Source organism: Diachasmimorpha longicaudata, chromosome 19 (assembly GCF_034640455.1).
Source record: "Diachasmimorpha longicaudata isolate KC_UGA_2023 chromosome 19, iyDiaLong2, whole genome shotgun sequence".
In the NCBI taxonomy this organism is placed as follows: Eukaryota; Metazoa; Arthropoda; class Insecta; order Hymenoptera; family Braconidae; genus Diachasmimorpha; species Diachasmimorpha longicaudata.
Genome location: NC_087243.1, coordinates 2,148,366 through 2,168,754, shown reverse-complemented (window position 1 = coordinate 2,168,754; position 20,389 = coordinate 2,148,366). Strand labels below are relative to the sequence as shown.

The 20,389-nt window shown below is 43.0% G+C and overlaps 1 protein-coding gene across 1 annotated transcript; it reads left to right on the top strand.

The window, feature by feature from the left end:
• Nucleotides 1–160: 160 nt before the first annotated feature.
• On the top strand, nucleotides 161–20,309 carry LOC135171245 (neuroligin-1-like). Its single transcript, XM_064137647.1, has 6 exons — nucleotides 161–1,281; nucleotides 7,942–8,088; nucleotides 9,216–9,661; nucleotides 11,026–11,172; nucleotides 12,107–12,528; nucleotides 16,039–20,309. The coding sequence occupies exons 1-6, from the start codon at nucleotides 759–761 to the stop codon at nucleotides 17,189–17,191; spliced, it is 2,838 nt and encodes a 945-aa protein (XP_063993717.1). The 5' UTR covers nucleotides 161–758; the 3' UTR covers nucleotides 17,192–20,309.
• The last annotated feature ends 80 nt before the right edge of the window (nucleotides 20,310–20,389 follow it).

Genomic DNA, 20,389 nt, shown 5'->3' with positions numbered 1-20,389 from the left:
AAAACGTTCCTTTCACGTGATTCATAACGAGGAGAAGTGAAAAAGATAGTGACGAGAGACGATGGGGGGTTGAATTGCAACCGGCGGACTTGTCCGCCAGGGGGTGAGGTGTGTATGTGCAACGAGGGGGTGTGTGGGGGGTGGCTATGCGCGAGACAAATCTGCGTACAAGTGGATGGTATATAAGGTAACCGGAGGGTGAGATGTGGTACATTAGTCGACGTTCGATGCCGCGGACGTCGTCACGGAATCAGCTGGACTGACGTTTTCCGGGTGATAATAGTGGATGATGTGATATTGGGGTGGGTTGACATCGTCGTCTGGGGGTGGTTTTACTGGTAGAGGTGGACAGATGATGGAATTCTGGTGGATGACGTTGTCATCGGCGTCTGGGATTGTCGTTCAGCGGACGAACGGGAATTCGTCGGCGGTTTTACGGTTCCGGGTCTGCGAGCGGTTGCCAGAGCTGCCGTTCAGGAGGTGGGGCAACTGCCAATGTGACAGGCGGACTGGTCAATCGTATCGTCGGCTCGCCAACGGTGGGGTAAAGGGTGCCAGTGGAAGCATCAACTTCACGAATGGTGGGGTAAAGGGTGCGGGTGGAAGCGTCAACTTCGCGGAAATAACTGGTGCCGACGTGACGAGGATTGAGACAATCGGTGAAGGGGTTGAAACGGTGTCTGGGGGGGATAAAATACGAGGGAAAGACTATTACAGATGCGGTGCTCCGGGGGGGCGGCTCGCGGTGGGGTGACGCGATGCGGACGCGCCCCTCCTGGACGAGTCCTATCGGCAGGTGTGAGAAGATCTCGTCCAGGTCGGCAATCGCCGATAAAATTAAACTCATCATCATCATCATGTCCATCATCAATTATGGAGATGCTGATGGGTCCCAACAGCATCAGTCCCACCAATCGATTCACACACAGCAACAACAACAACTCAAATACAGCACTCGACAGGTTAAAACGCGATACGGCACGTTGCGGGGAATTGTCGCTCGATCAGCTATCGGTGAAGGGGTTGAGGTGTATCTGGGGGTGCCGTATGCAACACCACCACTCGGTGCATTACGATTTATGCCACCGGTTACACCTACTCAATGGCGGGGTACAAGACTCGCTGATAATATGCCATCCCCGTGCCCGCAGAAGGTACCAGGTGTCAGTGATCCGACGATATCGAGACACCGACGCGATTACATCGAGAGGATTACACCCCTCCTCGTTAATCAGAGCGAGGACTGCCTTTATCTTAATCTTTACGTGCCACGGACACACAGTGAGTAATTATTTGTTTGAGGGGGTTGAAATTAGGGGTCGGTGGGTGAGGAGGGGGGTTCCACGTCTAAATATCCAGTCGAAAATACTCAAACAAAAATCTCCAATGAAAAATGTCCAAAACAATAATATCCAAAACACAAATATCCAAATGCTATCAAATCCAATACAAAAATTAGACAAATTTATTTTTAACTCCAATCCACCTTCTTGGATCTACAAACAGGTCCAATGTTCGCGGATATATTTGCTATTGGGTTTTTTACAATCGGATATTTTCAAATTGGATATTTTTAACTGGATATTTTGGACTGGATATTTTCGACCGGATATTTAGACGTGCTCCCGAGGAGGGGAGATGGTTTATTTTGAAAATCGGCGGGAAAAGTGGGAGGAGGGGGGGGGTGGGGTGGTGAGAAAGGGGGTTGGAGGACTCTGGGGATTTTTTGGGAGAGGGAGAGTTTTTGGGAGGGTGGTGAGGGGGTGGTTTTGGTGCAACCCCTTTTAGTTGATTTTTAGGTTTTGAAGGTGGGGGAAATGAGGTGAGGGGGTGGGGTGGGGGTGAGTTTGGGGATGTTTAAGTATTTTGGGGATTTTTTGGGGGTTGTTGAAGGGGTGGTTTTGGTGCAACCCCTTTTGGTTGATTTTTATAGTTTAAAGTTTGGTGAAATGAGGTGGGGGGTGAGGTGGGGGTGGATTTGGGGATGTTTAATTATTTTGGGAATTTTTTGGGGGTTGTTGAGGGGGTGGTTTTGGTACTACCCCCTTTAGTTGATTTTCATGTTTTAAATTTGGGAGGAATGAGGTGAGGGGGTGGGGTGGGGGTGAGTTTGGGGATGTTTAAGTATTTTGGGGATTTTTTGGGGGTTGTTGAAGGGGAGGTTTCGGTACTACCCCTTTTAATTGATTTTTATATTTTAAAGTTTGGAAAAATGAGGTGGGAGGTGAGAGTGGGGGTGGATTTGGGGGTGTTCAAGGATTTTGGGGGTTTTTTTGGGAATTGGAAATTTTTTGGGGGATGTCAAGGGGGACGTTTGGTGCAACCCTCTTTGATTGATTTTTATGTTTTAAAGATGGGAGAAATGAGGTGTGAGGGAGAGGAAACGGGAGAAAATGTATTGGGGGTTGGTGTGGGAGGGTGGAAATGGGGTGATGGTGAAGTAAGGGGTTGGTTGGGGTTATGGGGGAATTTAGGGGGAACGGAATTCTTTGGGAAGTTAGTGGGGAAGGGGGTGTTTTGGAATTTTTTTGGAGAAAAGAATTTTTAGAAAATTTACTGTGAAAAGTAATTTTAAGTAAAATTTACTGTGGAAAGTAATTTTAAGAAAAATTTACTGTGAAAAGGAATATTAAGCAGAATTTACTCAGAAGAAAGATTTTTAGAAACCTTTACTGACGAACGAAATCATTAGTAAACTGGGGTTTTCGGTAATTAAAATACTTTTAATTATTAATTTGCAAAGAACAAACGTTAAAGACTGACAGAATAAGTTACTTTTGACTGTCATCCACGTTTTGATGAATATCTTGAAATCTAGGGCGGATAGCAAAATTTTTATTAGGACCTTTTTTGTGAAGCGAATCAACTACTACAATAAATGTCATTACGAAAATTTCGATATCTGTCTTAGATTACGAGATATCGTTTAAAAACTCGACTCAGAAATAAGTCAACTTATCTCGTTTTACCCCTTCGCTATTTAATTCAAATTTATTTTTCATAAATTTTTTATTATTTTTTGAATTTTGTTGCATCTTTTTTTATACTCCTCAACTGGCACTACACGAAGAGAAAAACAATCTTCTTTTATCACTTTTAGATTCCAAGATATTCTTAAAAACCTGGCCAACAGTCAAGACTTAATTCCACTTCCATTTGGTCTCTGAAACAAAATAAACAAAATAAATATTTCATTATTATTATTTTTCTTAACCATTTGAAACTCATTCACAAAGTTTATCAGCTACAAATTACAAATAAATACAATTAATGCCTGACCTGTATTAATTTCTCAGATTTTGAGTTCCCAATTTTTGAAAAATTAATCAATCTCATCAATGATAACGGATCTAAGATCATGTACAACATCTGCCATTCTAATCCCTCCAAATCGACCCATTGCCAACAGTCCGCCAACGGTCGGCCAACATCCGCCGACAGTCGGCCAACATTCCCCAAATTTCTGCCTACGGCCATTCCTAGCCCCCCAAATCGACCCATTGCCGACAGTCCGCCGACGATCAACCGACACTCCGCCGACGGTCGGCCAACATTCCCCAAATTTCCGCCTATATCCATTCCTCACCTCCTACGATTCTCGCGTTCAATATTCACCAAATTGTAATATCATTCTTTTCCTCTGGTCTTCAAATCATAGACATTGTCATACGACATAATCGATATCTTCTCCCGCATAATCGCATTCACGTCACAATACTCCAACCATTTTCACCAAAAATCGTGGAATTCATTCTTAAAAAAAATATCCCCTACTCCTATGGTATTACCCAACTATAAAAATTAAAAAATTATAAAATATAAAAGTGATATTTTCCCCCTATTTTTTATCGATCCCCAATGAAACTCTCGACTGTACGTTCACAACTGAAATCCACTATATTTGTTGTATATTTGTTCTCGTTCTGTATCGAAATATTCAGCTGATGAATTTCTGCATCGAGTGGAGATATGGTCGGCTTTCAAAGGCGCATAATATGGTGCATTGAGAAGAGTTTGGGTGACGGCTCACTGCCGCTACTCTCCCTCCTCCCCCCCCCCCCCCCGCCCTCACCACCACCATCACATTTTCCACCTCCCCCGCCGCCCCCGCAGCGCCCCACCCGCTTTTCTATTTTCGGTTCATAGCGTGCCCGGATGAATGATATCGAGCGGCGAAAGGAGAAACCGCAAGGAGTTCGTCTCTCACTGGGGTCCAGCCAACTGTAGTTGAGAGGCCTGAATACAATGGGATGAGGGAAGATATGTAGAGGGTGTCCTATTTGAAACAATTCACCTGAATATCGCCTGAAGAGGCTGGAGACAGAAAATATTTTGAGACGTTAGATTATCTCGGACTGGGGCCCAGTCAACGATAGTTGATGGGCCTGAATGTATTGGGGTGGGAGAAAATGTGTAGAGGGTGTCCTATTTGAAACAATTCACCTGAATATCGCCTGAAGAGGCCGGAGACAGGAAATATTTTGAGACGTTAGATTGTCTCGCACCCCGGTCTGGACATTCATCATTTTTCTTCTCAAGACGGGAAGTTTATATAGCGTTCCACATTTCTTGTGACGTCAAAGGAAATCGTTGGATAGGATTTTGGATGAGGTAGGAAGGGGAACATAATAATTCTCCATATGATTATTCTCCATATGATTTTTGCAAGAAAAATTACTGAAAAAATGGATAGTCCAGACTGGGGCCCAGTCACCTGTAGTTGATGGGCCTGAATACAATGGAATGAGAGAAAATGTGTCGAGGCTATCCCATTTGCAACAATTCACCTGAACATCTCCTGAAAGGGCCCACATCGACAGGAAATATTTTGAGACATTACATCGACTCGCACTAGGGCCCAGTCACCTGTAGTTGATGGGCCTGAATACAATGGAATGAGAGAAAATGTGTCGAGGCTATCCCATTTGAAACAATTCACCTGAACATCTCCTGAAAAGGCCCAGTGACAGGAAACATTTTGAGCCCTTACATCGACGCGCACTAGGGCCCAGTCACCTGTAGTTGATGGGCCTGAATATAATGTAATGCGATAAACTGTATCGAGGCTATCCCATTTGAAACAATTCACCTGAATATCCCCTGAAAGGGCCCAAAGCCCACGAAAAGGGCCCGAGGCCTGGGCCGAAGGGCCCGAGGGGCCCACTGACAGGAACCATTTTAAGCCATCAACTGTACCATCTCATAGAAACATTCGACACAGGATTTTATTTCACCTCTCAAGGTCACCCTCGCAGGACCGTATCTCACTGGGGCCCAACCCCCCCGAAGTCGACCGACCCGAACACAACCGAATGATGGAACATACGATAACATCTTATCATCACCAGTGAAATCACAATCTCAATGGAAACAGGAGGCGTTTTCACCTTCTCCACCCTCGGCCGCACCTCACCCTCACTCCCATGGGTTTTCTATTTCGGAGGCCGGCACTATCTCACGACGCGTTGCCACTTCAATTCCGTAGTGCATTGTAGTCGTTTCGATTCAACGATAATAGAACCTGCAAGCACCGCGGGAGTGAGGTGGTCTCGTGTCAAAGCTACGGATATTCTTCACCGTTTCATCGTGAATTCTTTTATAAATACAAAAGCGTCAATTTATCACGCGGCTGAATGGAGATTGGGGATGAGGTGATGATTTATTATTAAATTGTGAATTGAATTTTTATTCAACACTCACCGGTGACTGAAAAGGAGACGAACCGAGAAAGGAGACAGGAAATTAAATTCCAGAAGACACGAGGTATTTCGCCGGAGAACAACAATCTTGATTTGATTCTTGCCGAGTTGTAAATTTGGATAGTTTGATTATTCAAAATTATTTTGGAGGAAACGTGACGCGGTGAATTGGTTCTTTGTATCACTTATGAGTTGACGATATTGGAGGGAGGAAGTAACGAGATGAGGAAGGATCGATGAATATCGAAAGTGTTAATAATTATTGACACACACACACACACACACGCGCGCACACATGAATTAATATTTAATCAATATTTCCAGAATCTTTTGAAGATTACCCGAAAACTAAAAAAAAAACACACACACACACACACACCAATTAATATTTAATTAATATGTCCAGAATCTTTGGAAGATTATCCGAAACCTCAAAAAAAAACACACATACACGCACACACACGCACACACACACACACACACACACACACACACACACACACACACACACACACACACACACACACACACACACACACACAAATTAATATTCAATTAATATGTCCAGAATCTTTTGAAGATTACCCGAAAACTCAAAAAAAAAACACACACACACATGCATACATACACATACACACACACACACCCACATGAATGAATATGTAATAAATTACAGTTTATTTTAATTCCGGATACACTTGGATTTTTGTTTTGATGTTTACACCTTTAAGTTTAGATTAATCCTGAATTTGTTGTAAGATTTTTGGTGAGAGAGAATTGTAAACACAGAAGGGGTAGAGGGAGTAGGTTAAAGAAACCGTCGATGAGAGTGGAAAAGTCATCGAAAACTAGAGGAGGAAAAAAATTCGACTGAAGATGAGGTGATTTCTATTGGTCTTTGGGACTGGAAAAACCCCGGCCTTTTTCAGGGTCAGTTGAAGGACTGAGGGAAGCTCGGTCTGTCTGGAAAGGGCACACCTGGAAGGGATGAAGACAATTTTGGGGATGAGGACGATGTCGATGAAGGAAAAGGAAATTTTCGAGTGTTTGGGAAAGTGCGGGGAATTTCTGTTAATTGAGTTGTTACAACTGTTTCGAAGAAATTATTATATTAGGAGTGTGAATAAGTCTTTCCCGTTTTTTTCAAATTTTGAGCCTTTATTGTGAAAAAATGGTTACAAATGAATTATTGAAAGTATTGGCCATCGTCTTCTTGCGTTTGACACGAATCTTCATCAAGCAAAGTCGCCAATTCTTGATCTTCAAAGATTTGCGGCCGGCCGGAACGCTCCTTGTCTTCCACGTCGAAATCACCACTTTTGAAGCGTCGAAACCATCCGCGAACACTTGAATCATCGACACAACCTTCTCCATAAGCTTCCTGAAGCAATCGATGCGCCTCGGCAGCAGATTTCTTCAAATTGAACCAATAAAGTGAAACTTCCCGCAAATGACGTCGACTCGGCTCAAATTTCGACATTTTCACAATATCAAAAATTTATGATGCGAAAAAATTTCAACTAATGTGTTAGTGTGGAATTATTGACAGATGAATAAGCTTTGATTATGACATATGTAACCATTGAATACTCGCACAGTATTGGTGGCGGCATCTCTTACAAAAAACGGGAAAGACTTATTCACACACCTAATACGTTTCGGGCCTGAGGCGCGTCGAGCGATAAATGAACAGGAAATTGAAAGGAATGAGTGGCGCGTCGAGACGTGTAGGGGATGAAGTGGTGGCTAATTTCTACAATTATCAATTATAATATAAAAAATATCAACTTCGTGTCATCACGCAACCCCAGGAAAGTGGATTAATTAAAACTGCAAGGGGTGAACAAGAGATTAAAAAGTTGGGGAAGTTTTGACTGTGCGGTTGGGGGTTGGAAACTGCATTAACCCCCTCTTCGGCGAATCTTGACGGTCAACCCCTTCGCCGGATACGCCACGAGCCGTCAGGATCTATATTCGCAACAGGTGGACGTATCGTCGTCCTGTCCCTGTCTATTTCCACCCCCTAAATTCCACCCTGTGAGGGCCTCCCTACGTTCTGTTAAACTCGTTCGCAATAACCGTTCTCATTTCGGGGAACGATCAAACTGTTAAATAAATGAAGAATACGTGTAACCGCGTGGGGTGGGGTGGGGTGGGAATGGGGTAGGGGGAAGGGGGTGAGGGGTTTTATGGCTCTTCTCGGGGGATTTTTTTTTTCTTGCTCTGTTTTATATCGTTACAGGCAGTAGCACGGAATTGCTGCCAGCAGTGCTCCTCATCCACGGGGACTCGTACACGTGGGGGACGGGGAATTCGTTGGACGGCACTGCCCTCGCCGCGCACGGGAGGATCATCGTAGTATCTATTAATTTTCGTCTCGGGGTGCTAGGTAATGTTGTTAAATATTGTTAATCGCATGTCTATTTTATAATTTTTTTTTAGGATTTGAATAGCGACATTTTAATTTTTTTTATTATTTAAATATTTTTGAATAAATATTTTTCAATTTGCATACGTTTTTTTTTGTCTTCTAGAGATAGTGGTGATGTGAGATGTACAAAATTAATGGATGAGAACTCGCAAGTAGGAAAAAATTGATGTGTTCACGATGAACTCGTTTTCGGAACTGTCTGTTTGGAAAGTAAGGAAATTTGAAAAGGAAATTCTGCAAGGGCTGGGACTGAATGAAAGGAGACGTGATTGGTTACTTGCGGATTGGAAAGGCAATTTGATTGGAGGAATTTTCACGGAGGAAAATAAAATTAGGAGGTACTTAGAGTATGGGGGATGAGGCCCAAAGGGTCCGAGGGTCAGGAAAGGCGATGCTAGGTACGGGGAATTATTTAGTTTTTGTGAGGGATCATAAATGGCAGACTGAGGAAAGTTGGTGTGAGGATTGACCCAGCCATAAAGGCATCCAGGCATAAAGAACATGAAAGTGGAAAGTGGTAAAATGGTAAAATCTATACATTTGATCACCAAATGTGAACCATAAACGCAAAACTTTAATTTAGCCTGTCTTCACCTTTATGGCTGGACTGATGAAGGTGTTGGGGGAAAATGTGAGAATTTGGAAAACGCGAGGACAGAGAATTTTTAATGGGGGAAACCCCCAAAGGGGAATTCCCAAACTCTGTAAGATTCGCCTGTTTACACGTTCCACACATTCCGCGTCGGAACATTCAGTAATAAAAAGTCCCAAGAAAAAGGCTCTGACGACAACTAACCAATAAAACATTTTCTCTAGTCTTCAATATAAAAACTCTGGAACGAGTGAATTTTGTATTTGGGGAAAACCCCAAAATTCAACATTACACGTCAAATTTTCCATGAAAAATTACGAATTTTACTATCTCGGGAACCGTAACCCTCAAATATTTACAAAAAAGGGGCTATCGATGATTTAACTCCTCCATTTACCTCCCCCAATCTCAGGAAATCTCATCGTTCACTTATTTAGTACCCCAACCACCCCACCATCAAATCATCCCCTTCACCGTCACCTCTGACCCCCAGGTTTCCTCAAAACGAGCACGAAAGGTAGTGCCCAGGGTAATTATGGCCTTATGGATCTGGTTGCTGGCCTCCACTGGCTCCGGGAGAACGTCGGGGCCTTTGGCGGTGATCCAGAGCGTTTGAGTGTCCTTGGTCATGGTACTGGCGCAGCGTTGGCAAACTTTTTGGCTGTCTCACCAATGGCTAAAGAGCTTGTCGAACGTGTCGTACTCCTGGGGGGGTCTGCACTGTCACCCTGGGCCATTCAACGTGATCCACTGGGAATTAAAAAACGAGTAGCTGAGCAGAGTCGATGCGATGGTAACGTCGAAGCTGATGATATCGCTAGTTGTCTCAGGACGAGGAGTGTGAAGGAACTCTTGGCTGTTAAACTGGACACCCCGAGGTTCACTTCCGGTTTTGCACCATTTGCTGACGGGGCTGTTCTACCTCTGGCTGCGATGCAGGTGAGTTTATTTCGATTGATGACAGTGTCACCAAATGGTCTACATGACTTGTTATGTCCTGTCAATGTCACCAGTAGGACAGTGGCGCCATTGAAAATATTTAGCGTCAAATTTTGAAGGTGGATCTGTCAGCAGCTTAACCTCTAATGAGGACTCCATCGAAGTCGATTTCTCCAGGTTCAGGTCAATTGAATTATTGGGTGATTCAATAATAAATTAATAAGACAACTGCTTAGGAGAGCACACTAACACTTTTATTTGGTAAAAACTAAATGTTAAATTGGATCCTTATATTAAAGTTATTCTTATGACTGATCCTTATCAAGCTCTTGAAAACTAATGGAAGAGACTAACGGAGAGAAGCTGCTGGCAGAATGTTTGTATTAGAACTAACTTATCTCAACTTGAACTCCTAAGGGTTGGGTCCAGTAACCCCCACCAGTCCCCAAAAGTGGCGCACGCAAATTTTCCTCTTGGAGAGTTTTAGATTTCTCCCTGTCCAACAAGACAATGAACAATGGATCCCACGTGTGTTGAAGATGTAAACAAGAAAACCTTTAAAATAAGCAGTGCTCAAATTTCATGACTTGGGACCGTGACCGTTGAATTGACTTTTGTCTCTAGGCTTTGGTTTTTCAAAGAACAGCCTTTATGCCGAGTTTTTGAGGGGAATAAATTAGATTAGAACTCAACAACTTGACATTTATGTTTTCGTGCAACGGTTTTTCTCACGTCAGTCAATTTATTCATCCCTTGTTCATTGTTTGTCATTATGGTTGTTCTTTTGGATTTTTCCCAAAATTTTCCAACGGCATTGAAATTTTATCTTGAAATAATAATTCAAAAACTCGAGGATTAAAATAGCTGATTAATAGCGCCATCTGTACTATTCACCCCCAGGACATCACTAAGTTGTTATGTCCTAGGAAGGATAAATCCTAGGAGAAAATGAGACAGGGAAATGAAAATAGGGAGGGGGGGGGGATGTATTGGGAAAGAAGGGGACCATCCAATGTCTTTTGACACAAAATTTTGTGTAAAAAATTTTGTGACACCAAATTTTTTACACAAAATTTTTGAATCTTCAGCCACTTTTATGTACCTCATGAGACAAAGTAAATAAATAAAAACTTCAATTCCATCTCCCACTTTTCATTATTTTCCTATAATTTTTATTGCACTTCTCTCACTGCCAACGATTCACTGTCTTCATACTATTCAAGTCCAGCGTTTATCATTAAAAATATCACTGGAAGTCCATTTCTCTAAAATCGAGGGATTTTCCTGGAAATTGAAAGTTTTTTTTCTCTCTGTATTCGATCATTTTTTTTGTGAAGATTTTCATGTCAAGGGGATGATTCCAGACTGCCCAACCCACTGCCTCATCAGCTGGAGTTTTACCCTTAGTACCTGGCCCTGGGGGAGAATTTGCTACTCTTGGTGATCGTGATTTATTGATAGGGCTGACAACCAACGAGGCCTGGCTGGATTTAAGCGAGGATGACATGAAAGTTTGTATTTTTACAGTAATTGACGCTCTAGTCACCCCTCCCCTACTCCATAATAAATTGCGGGTCATTTTTTAAATTATTTCCGGCCGTAAAAACTGACATTAGGTCATGTATTCCCATCTCGTTGAGCACTACAACAAATGGGTTCACATCGTGTCTCGATATGTCAAAAAATTATTGATTTTCCATTTTTTTTATTAAAAAATTTTGAAAAGTTTTTTCCCAACAATTTTTTGAGTTTTGATTAATGGGAATAATTATGTGATTATTTTAGGATTTTTTTTGCAGTTGTTGTGTTTGAGAGAAGATCTTGAAGAGGGTTTCGATGAGTCGAACGGCGATTCCTTCGATTATATAGAATTTTTCAGTTTTTCGAGGAATTAAATAACTTTTTTTGGGAAATTGAATTTTTTGGAAATTGAATGAATTTTGAATTCTAATGAGGCGCCTGAAAGGGATGTGACTAATGAGGAATGAGTGGGAGAGACTTTCGAGATATCGATAGTCTCGATTTAGTTTTTTTTTACGATCAGATGGCACCGAGGGCGCGTTATATTTATTTAAAAATTGAAATTAAGCGAGTTTTTAATTGAAATGAGGCGCCTTAAAGAGATGTGACTAATGAGGAATGAGCGGGAGCCACTTTCGATATATCCTTTCGACCATACGCCGAAGCCAGATCCCGCGGCGACCTATCGAACGAACGTCGGCCCTACGTCGGCTCACCGTCGGCTCCCGCCCAACGCCTACCCCCAGCCCTCAACCCCCCTCAACTCCCCTCAATAATATTTCACCAACTTAACTGTCGAAGAAACGTCGGCCCTACGTCGGCTCACCGTCGGCTCCCGCCCAACGCCTACCCCCTACCCTCTACCCCCCTCAACTTCTCTCAATAATATTTCACCAACTCAACTTCTCACCCCATCACTTCCAGAACGGACTCAACGAGAGCCGACGGGACCGCATCCTCCGGACATTCGTCCGCAACACGTATCGCTACCACCTCAACGAGATATACTCAACCCTTCGAAATGAATACACGGACTGGGAGCGCAGTGAGCAGAGTCCCGCCGCCATTCGCGACGGCCTCCTATCACTTCTCGGCGATGGCCAAGTGGCAGCTCCACTCCTCAAGCTAGCCTCCCTTCACTCAACATCTGGTGGTCGTGGTTTTTTCCTTCACTTTCAACCCGGCGATCGTCCCAGTCAACGAGGCGAAGAGCTTCCATATCTACTCGGCATTCCATTACTCCGGAATGAGCCCAATCGATACAATGACCTTGAGAATTTTACCCTTGAGGATGAGAATCTCTCCAGGATGCTTGTACGATATCTTTCCAACTTCGTTCGGCGAGGGTAAGTGTGTCCCTAATTATTATTATTATTATTTTTTTTATTAATTTAAATTTTATGGAATTTATCAAGTTTTTATGTTTTTTATTATATTTATCACATTATTATTAGTTATTAATATATTATAATAATAATAATTATTATATTATTATATATTTATTATTATTTGTTTATTATTATTCTTATGTTATATTATATTAATTATTATGTACTTGACGTCTATGACTTTGACTTTTATCGTCGCTAGACGGTCCTGATTAATCTAGAAGTGTAATTAGCCTTTCGGCCATTTTACACTCTGCCCTAGGCAGCCGTCTAGTCGATGGTCTCGAGTATCTATGCCCTACGCGCAAATTCGTATAGTCCCTTGATACCGTCCCTGTCGACATGTATATCTGTGCATGCAGATCCCAAAAAGGGCCCATCTGCCTTCATCGAGTCCGCTGCATCTTGTGCCTATTTCTTGATAGGTATAGAGCCAGGAGCCAATGCCCAGTGATAAGTTCCACTACAACTCGGAGGTTACCCTAGTAGGAGATGACGAACGGCCAACAGTGGGCCGAGGCTCGGCCAGTATTGGCCGACATTCGGCCGATTGTCGGCCCGTTCTCATCTCCTACGTGGGTTACCCCTGTGTAGGCTCAACAATGCTTCTGCAATCTTCCTAGTGGGTCTTTCCAAGAGGAATTTTGTGTGTCGGGCGCCCGTTTCCGAGCCCCACCTAACCACAGTCCTCCTGTCCGCACGTTCCTTAACTAGGTCCTTCACAAAGTCAGTGCCCTAGTAGGAGATGACGAACGGCCAACAGTGGGCCGAGGCTCGGCCAGTATTGACCGACATTGGGCCAGTATCGGTCGATTGTCGGCCAGTATCGGCTGATTGTCGGCCAGTATTGGCCGACATTGGGCCAGTATCGGCCGACATTGGGCCAGTATCGGCCGATTGTCGGCCAGTATTGACCGACATTGGGCCAGTATCGGCCGATTGTCGGCCAGTTCTCATCTCCTACGTGGGTGTGCACGCCTACGTGCACCACTCCCCCCTGAGAGCCACCCCCCTGCACCCGTTCTTAGCTAGCTCATCGGCTTTCTCGTTGCCTCTAATGCCAACGTGGCCGGGACCCCAAGCCACCTCTAGCCGATTGTTTACGGCGATTTCCTCCATCAACTCTACGCATTCACCCACTAATTTTCAGCAGCACTTGTTTTTGAGTATTGCCCTCAGCGCGCGTTTGCTGTCTGAGTAGATGAAGATCTTTTTGCACTTGTCCCCTCTTTGCAGGATTATCCTGGCACAGGTCCTCAGGGTAGTCAGCTCTATGTGGAGCTCGATTGCGTGCGAGTCCAGCCCGATGGCTTTCGCTATTGCGGGTCCCTCAGACCAGACTTCCGCTCTTTAATAATTATATCGTATTATTATTATAACTATTGATTATTATTATTGTTATTAATTATTATGGTTATTATTATGGTTATTATTATTAATTATTATTATTGTTGTTATTATGATCGTTATTATTGTTAATTTTTATTGATTATTGTTATTGTTAATATTTATTTAAACAATTAGTTCTAATAATAATCAAAAATGAAAAATTATTTTCTCAGAATTATCGAATGATTTTCTTTGTCACAATTTGCGAAAAAAAAAAACAATTTATGGGGTAAAACGTCACTTTTTCTTTGACGTGACGTCAGAAATTTAATTAATTTTATTAAATTAACGGACCAATTAGTTTTTTTCGCCCTTTGAATATAAAATTTCCAATTTTTTTCGCCCTTAAAATTTCTTTTTTAGCTCTTTAAATATTTCATATTTTCCATTTTAACATTAACTTTCCTCTCTCCATTACTAAATTATAATATTGCAATTTTTTAAGTAGAAACGGAACAGTCGAGTCTGGCCATTTACCATTGCATTATCCCACTTTATCAATAAGTCCAATTCTTTCATTATCATTCCCTACTATTTATCTCGGGAGAAAAACTTCCTCCGACAAACCCAAGCGCTTTATCCCCTTATGCAAACCAGAGAACACATCCCGGAAATAAAAATCCAGGAGATGAAAATCCCTTGTGAAATCCCCAGTTACGCCCAACGGTAAACCCTTCCGGTGAATTCTCCCGCGTATTCCTGGGAAAAAAACGTCGTTATCAGCCGGACATATCTCACCCCCTCTCCTTCCCCCCCTCCCCTCACCCCGTCGTGATCCTCAACGAGGAGTACGTCAACGTCCTGACGACGACGGCCCCTTCACGCAGAAAAATATTCAATAAAAATTAGACTTTTTCCATAATTTTCGAGTGAAATATCTTTTCTCAGCTGATACGAAAGGTCGCGTAGTTACCGACTGTATTGATTTATCGACGGCCAATTAATATTTCCGCCGCCAGACGCGTCAATGGCTGCGGTCGATTATAATGGGGAACGTGGACATGAGGGGCTCGAAGTGAATCCGTGTTTATTGTTGCAATCCGTAATATGTTTATTGTTTATCGAAGTGATTATTGTTGTTTAATAGATTCACCGCACGTCCAATGATGTAGTCGCAGGAAATTGTACGAAAATATCACGAAATTTGGGCCTGAAATTTCGGAATTTTTTCAGCTTTTCGTTTTGTTATTTGGGGAAACGTCTGCCGCTAAGGGATGAAGTCCTTTGGGGGTGAAAAGACGAGCGCGAAGGGGGAGATTCCGGGAATTTTTTTCCTTTTGTTGAATTAATTCAGTAACGAAGTGGTGAAAGGAGAAGTGGCGTCATTTCTGACTCGAGTTATTGGGCGATATCTCCGAATCTAAGAGAGTTAGCGGAATTTTTGTTATGACAGTTTTTGTAGCTCTCAGTTCGCTCCACAAAAAAGGTTCTATTAAAAATTTTGGTATCTCGCCTAGATTTCGAGTTATCTTTCAAAAACTGATCGGTAGTCAAAAGTGGCTTTTTTCGTTTTATCACATAGTTAAATTTCGCGCCGTTTGTGATCGAAATGGCGCCAGGAAGTGATTAAATTTCCTGCAGAAATATAATTCTTTAAACATTCTCAAGAATATCTTGTTAAACACATTTTAAATAACTTGAAAAATACATTTTTAACATAAAAAAAAATCTTCAACAATTCAATACAGAAAATTAAAAAAATTTTCTGCAAAAAGTTTTCTGGGGATTTTCTAAAAATTTAAATTAAATTCAGATTTGCAAAGTTTAAACCCTAAAATAATTTCAAAACGTTCAAAAATGAAGGGTTAAATTTCCCCCTAAAAAAATCTTCGATATTTTCCAAAGAACTAACAGACCATTTCCCCCAAGAAAATAAAAATTACATTTTCCCAAGAAGAAACTTAACCGTCAGTCCGACCAACTCCGCCAACACTCCCCTCCCCCCTCCCGCCCCATCGACCACCCAATAAAAACTCTCTCCCCCAATCCACCCCCACATCATCCCCTAAAAAAAAATCGGGAAAATAATTCGAGACCACCCATTACCCCATCTCACAAAACCCCATTTTTCGTCTCCAGCGATCCAAACGAGGGTCACGCCGACGCCCTGACGAAGATCACTCCATTCTGGGACTCGTACGACTCAATAAACCAGTTATACCTCGAAGCGAGTAAATCACCGGAGATGCGTTCCCATTATCGTGGCCACAAAATGGCCCTGTGGTTGAATTTACTACCCCAGCTTCATCGTCCAGGTTACGAGATCAGTATGCGCCATCACCACCTGGCGGACAATCCGCGCATGTACGAGGGCGCTGTCAGACAGCAGACAATGGCACTGCCCCTTCCCCCACCCCCTCTAACTGCCCCAATGCCAACGGAAGCCTCAATGTCATCGCCGAAGTCCATGAGCCCAGTGACAACTGAATGCACATCAAATACATCATCACTACCCCTGACAACATCATCAACGTATCCAACGATTTATCCAACTCAGCAGGCCCATCCAAAATTGTCACCAGGTCCGAACAATCTTCTCCGTAAATTCGCCTCGAATCACTACCAGAGCTACACAACTGCCCTAACGGTGACGATAGCAGTTGGAATATTTCTCCTCCTCCTGAACATCCTGATATTCGCTGGTATCTACCATCAGCGAGACAGGAATGCAGCAGCAGCAGCTGCTGCGGCAGCTGCAGCGGTGGCCGCGGCAACGACATCTTCATCAAACTCATCATCCTCGATGAAGAGCTACCTGGAGCACAAGAAGAAGGAGCAACTCCTGGAGGCCGGCTGCTCCGGCGATCACTCTGGGAGTGGAAAACTGTCGAGGCTCTCCTCCTTCATCATGACTGACTCCATAACCTCAAGTCCACCCCACAAGCACAAACTCGCCGAAGAACTTGAACTCCAACTCCAGGAGTTCCAGTGCTCACCACCTCCTTGCGGCAAACGAATGTCGCTGGATCCGCCGTCGTACGTCACGAGAAGTCCCGCCAAACGCAGCCGGACGCCATCGCCGTGTGTAGATGTCGCTGCGAAGGATAACGAACTCGAGGCACATGATCCGGGGATTCCCCCGGTTGACGACGACTACGACGACGAATATCTCCCAGAACCACCGCCACCTCCCAAGGTACCGGCGCCCATCGTATGTCCGGGGATACTGCGACAACCGGGAACCCCCGGGAGTGCGAAAAAACGAGTGCAGATTCAGGAGATATCGGTGTGAACAATATTAGAATCAAAGAGGATTGACTAAAGGAGAGGTTCAGCTCTGGGGGTGTGAGTGAACCCAGCGGCGTCGTAGTACCTCATCCCCGGAGGGGGAGGGGGCGACGGGGAATGCTGGGGTGTTAAGGTGTGATATAGGGAGGTATTGTCAAACTTTGATGTCACCGACACGAAAACAGGGGGTAATTTCTGCGGTGGAGTGTTCAAATCTCGGCGAAGGTGCTCAATGGGGAACTTGCATGATTTAAAAAAATTTTTTTTTACATAGTTAATGGTCCTAATAATAGATTTTTCATGAAAAAACATTTTAAAAATCGTTTAACTATTAATTATCGATTGTTCAAAAAGTGAAAGTTTCAAATGCTCCACAAGTTGTCATGACGTCATCAAGCGGGTCCTATACTTCTGCATGTGGCCCCATCTACCGGATCATAGATTCCTACCGTCGGTATATCAAATTAACCTAACTTTGACTGATTAAAACACTCGCAAATACTCCAAAATGTCAAATGACAGTAAAAAATTTAAAAAACAACCATACAAATATTGTTTTGTACCATCGTGTGCGAACTCAACTGTGTCAACACCGAATAAAGTGTTTATAACAGTTCCTGCGTGCAAAAATATTCGAAAATTGTGGTGTGAAGCCGCAGGTTATTCTCACCCATTACTGGGCAGAAATGACATTTAACAATATAACCTCTACTGTTTGTTGAAACCGGCTGACGTTTAGAAAAATATCAGTGCTGTCATCTAGCGGCTGCAATAAGAACCCGGAGTCACCGCCTGATGACGTCACGAGCGTTAAAACATGGTTCAAAATTATGCAATTTTCGATTGATTGTTAAAAAAAAACTGCAATGAGTTAGAATGCATTTGTCATTGGAGAGTATTCCATAGGCGTTAAACTATTTATTAATACATTTATTTCTCAAATCTGGGCCGCATGCAAGTTCCCCATTTTTTTTTGCAATTTCTCGCAAAAAATGGTTGGTATGCAAATCGGAAAATTATAAAGAAAAATATGGGTGAGAAATGATGGATGATGATTTTTTGAGAATCTATTCATCACTTCATACATTCTCGCTCACGATTTTCCATTTTCGCACGAATAAAGTATTTACAGGGAGACGCTTTCGACGTCACATAAGAGGTAGAGTCATCGACGCGTTTTATTTGAAGTGGTATTCCTCGTGTGTCTAATCCACTAAGTCGAGGGATGGATAATCGTTATGATTTGCAAACTTGGAAGCGTAAAGAAATATTATGAGTGTGAATAAGTCTTTCCCGTTTTTTTCAAATTTTGAGCCTTTATTGTGAAAAAATGGTTACAAATGAATTATTGAAAGTATTGGTCATCGTCTTCTTGCGTTTGACACGAATATTCATCAAGCAAAGTCGTCAATTCTTGATCTTCAAAGATTTGCGGCCGCCCGGAACGCTCCTTGTCTTCCACGTCGAAATCACCACTTTTGAAGCGTCGAAACCATCCGCGAACACTTGAATCATCGACACAACCTTCTCCATAAGCTTCCTGAAGCAATCGATGCGCCTCGGCAGCAGATTTCTTCAAATTGAACCAATAAAGTGAAACTTCCCGCAAATGACGTCGACTCGGCTCAAATTTCGACATTTTCACGATATCAAAAATTTATGATGCGAAAAAATTTCAACTAATGTGTTAGTGTGGAATTGTTGACAGATGAATAAGCTTTGATTATGACATATGTAACCATTGAATACTTGCACAGTATTGGTGGCGGCATCTCTTACAAAAAACGGGAAAGACTTATTCACACACCTTATAAATAACGTGAAAAACATGTGAGTCCTATCACCTACTACTCTCAACTTACCAATAACCATTGCATCAGAATAGAAAATATATTGAAGATCGTAGAACACAATCGTCGAGGGCTTGAAGACCCAATCGAGCTCGGGGAACCCATCTTGATGATTATTGTGGTCCTTGAATTGGTGAGTCTTAGCGGAAACAGTGGATCGTTTATTAGATATGTCGAAAAATGAGTCAAGTTGAAGGTTCCCACCTGTTTTTAAATTCATGATCATGCATTTGACCAATTTCAACCTCACGATCATGAATTTAAAATTGGTAGGAAGGTTGAACTTGTTGTTTGTAAAAAAATTTTTTACATTTTTCCGTATCTTTTAAAATCATTTTGCATTTTAAAAAATAATCTCAGCAGCACCGAATGGCTTAGAACACTGGGGATGACCAGGAGTTGAGGAGAAAGTGAAAGTGACCGCCGCGCGCCCTCGTGGCGATTGCGAGACCTTGTCCCCTGTTTCTCACTTGACAATACCTCCCTAAATCATACCTTATGGGGTATCAGGTCGTCAGTCGACTCAAGAATTCTTGGTAGCACTGAAGTTGTTCCAGGGACTAGTGGAAAGGGGGGTTTAGTCCCAAAGAGGATTGACTGAAGTAGAGGCCCAGTTCTGGGGGTTTGAGTGACCCCAGCGGCGTCGGGGTGCCTCACCCCCGGAGAGGGAGGGGGTGAGGCATCACTAGGTGAAGCTTTCGACTATGCTGTACCTCGCAATTGCATACCAGCATTTGTTTTGTCTCATTCATCGGCTTGCTCTTTTTGATGTTTCAAGTTTTTCCACATTCATACTGTCAATTGTTTGGCTGTCGTGTTTATTTATCCTCGCATCCTCATATGAGAACACGTGTGGACCTACATTTTTTAAGTGGATTCAGAACCACTGAAACCAAAAAAAAATATATTTATTAAATTTCGTCAATTGTAACGAACTGAAAAATGAACAAGTGGCAGTTTTTCTGTGCCACCGAGGTCTAGAAAGAAACGCTGTGATTGGCTCGGTACCGTGAAATCGGGGAATTCCCGGAGTAAAGAAGTGTTGGTAATATAATACTGTAAATATTGGGACTCATAACCTTCAAGTGGGGTCAAGGTCCCCTGGGGCGCTGGTGATGATCATGGGGAGTCGGGATCCCTAGTAGGAGATGACTAACGGCCAACAGTGGGCCGAGGCTCGGCCCGTATTGGCCGACACTGGGCCAGTATCGGCCGATTGTCGGCCAGTTCTCATCTCCTACGTGGGATGTAGTGACATAGGGTTATCAATTTTTGTACGTCCCACGTAGGAGATGAGAACTGGCCGACAATCGGCCGACACTGGGCCAGTACTGGCCCAGTTCTCATCTCCT

Coding starts and splice junctions, on each gene's coding strand:
- LOC135171245 (XM_064137647.1), top strand. CDS start 759: ATGCGGACGCGCCCCTCCTGGACGAGTCCTATCGGCAGGTGTGAGAAG. Junction 1,282..7,941: donor TTACGTGCCACGGACACACA/GTGAGTAATTAT, acceptor ATATCGTTACAG/GCAGTAGCACGGAATTGCTG. Junction 8,089..9,215: donor TTTTCGTCTCGGGGTGCTAG/GTAATGTTGTTA, acceptor TCTGACCCCCAG/GTTTCCTCAAAACGAGCACG.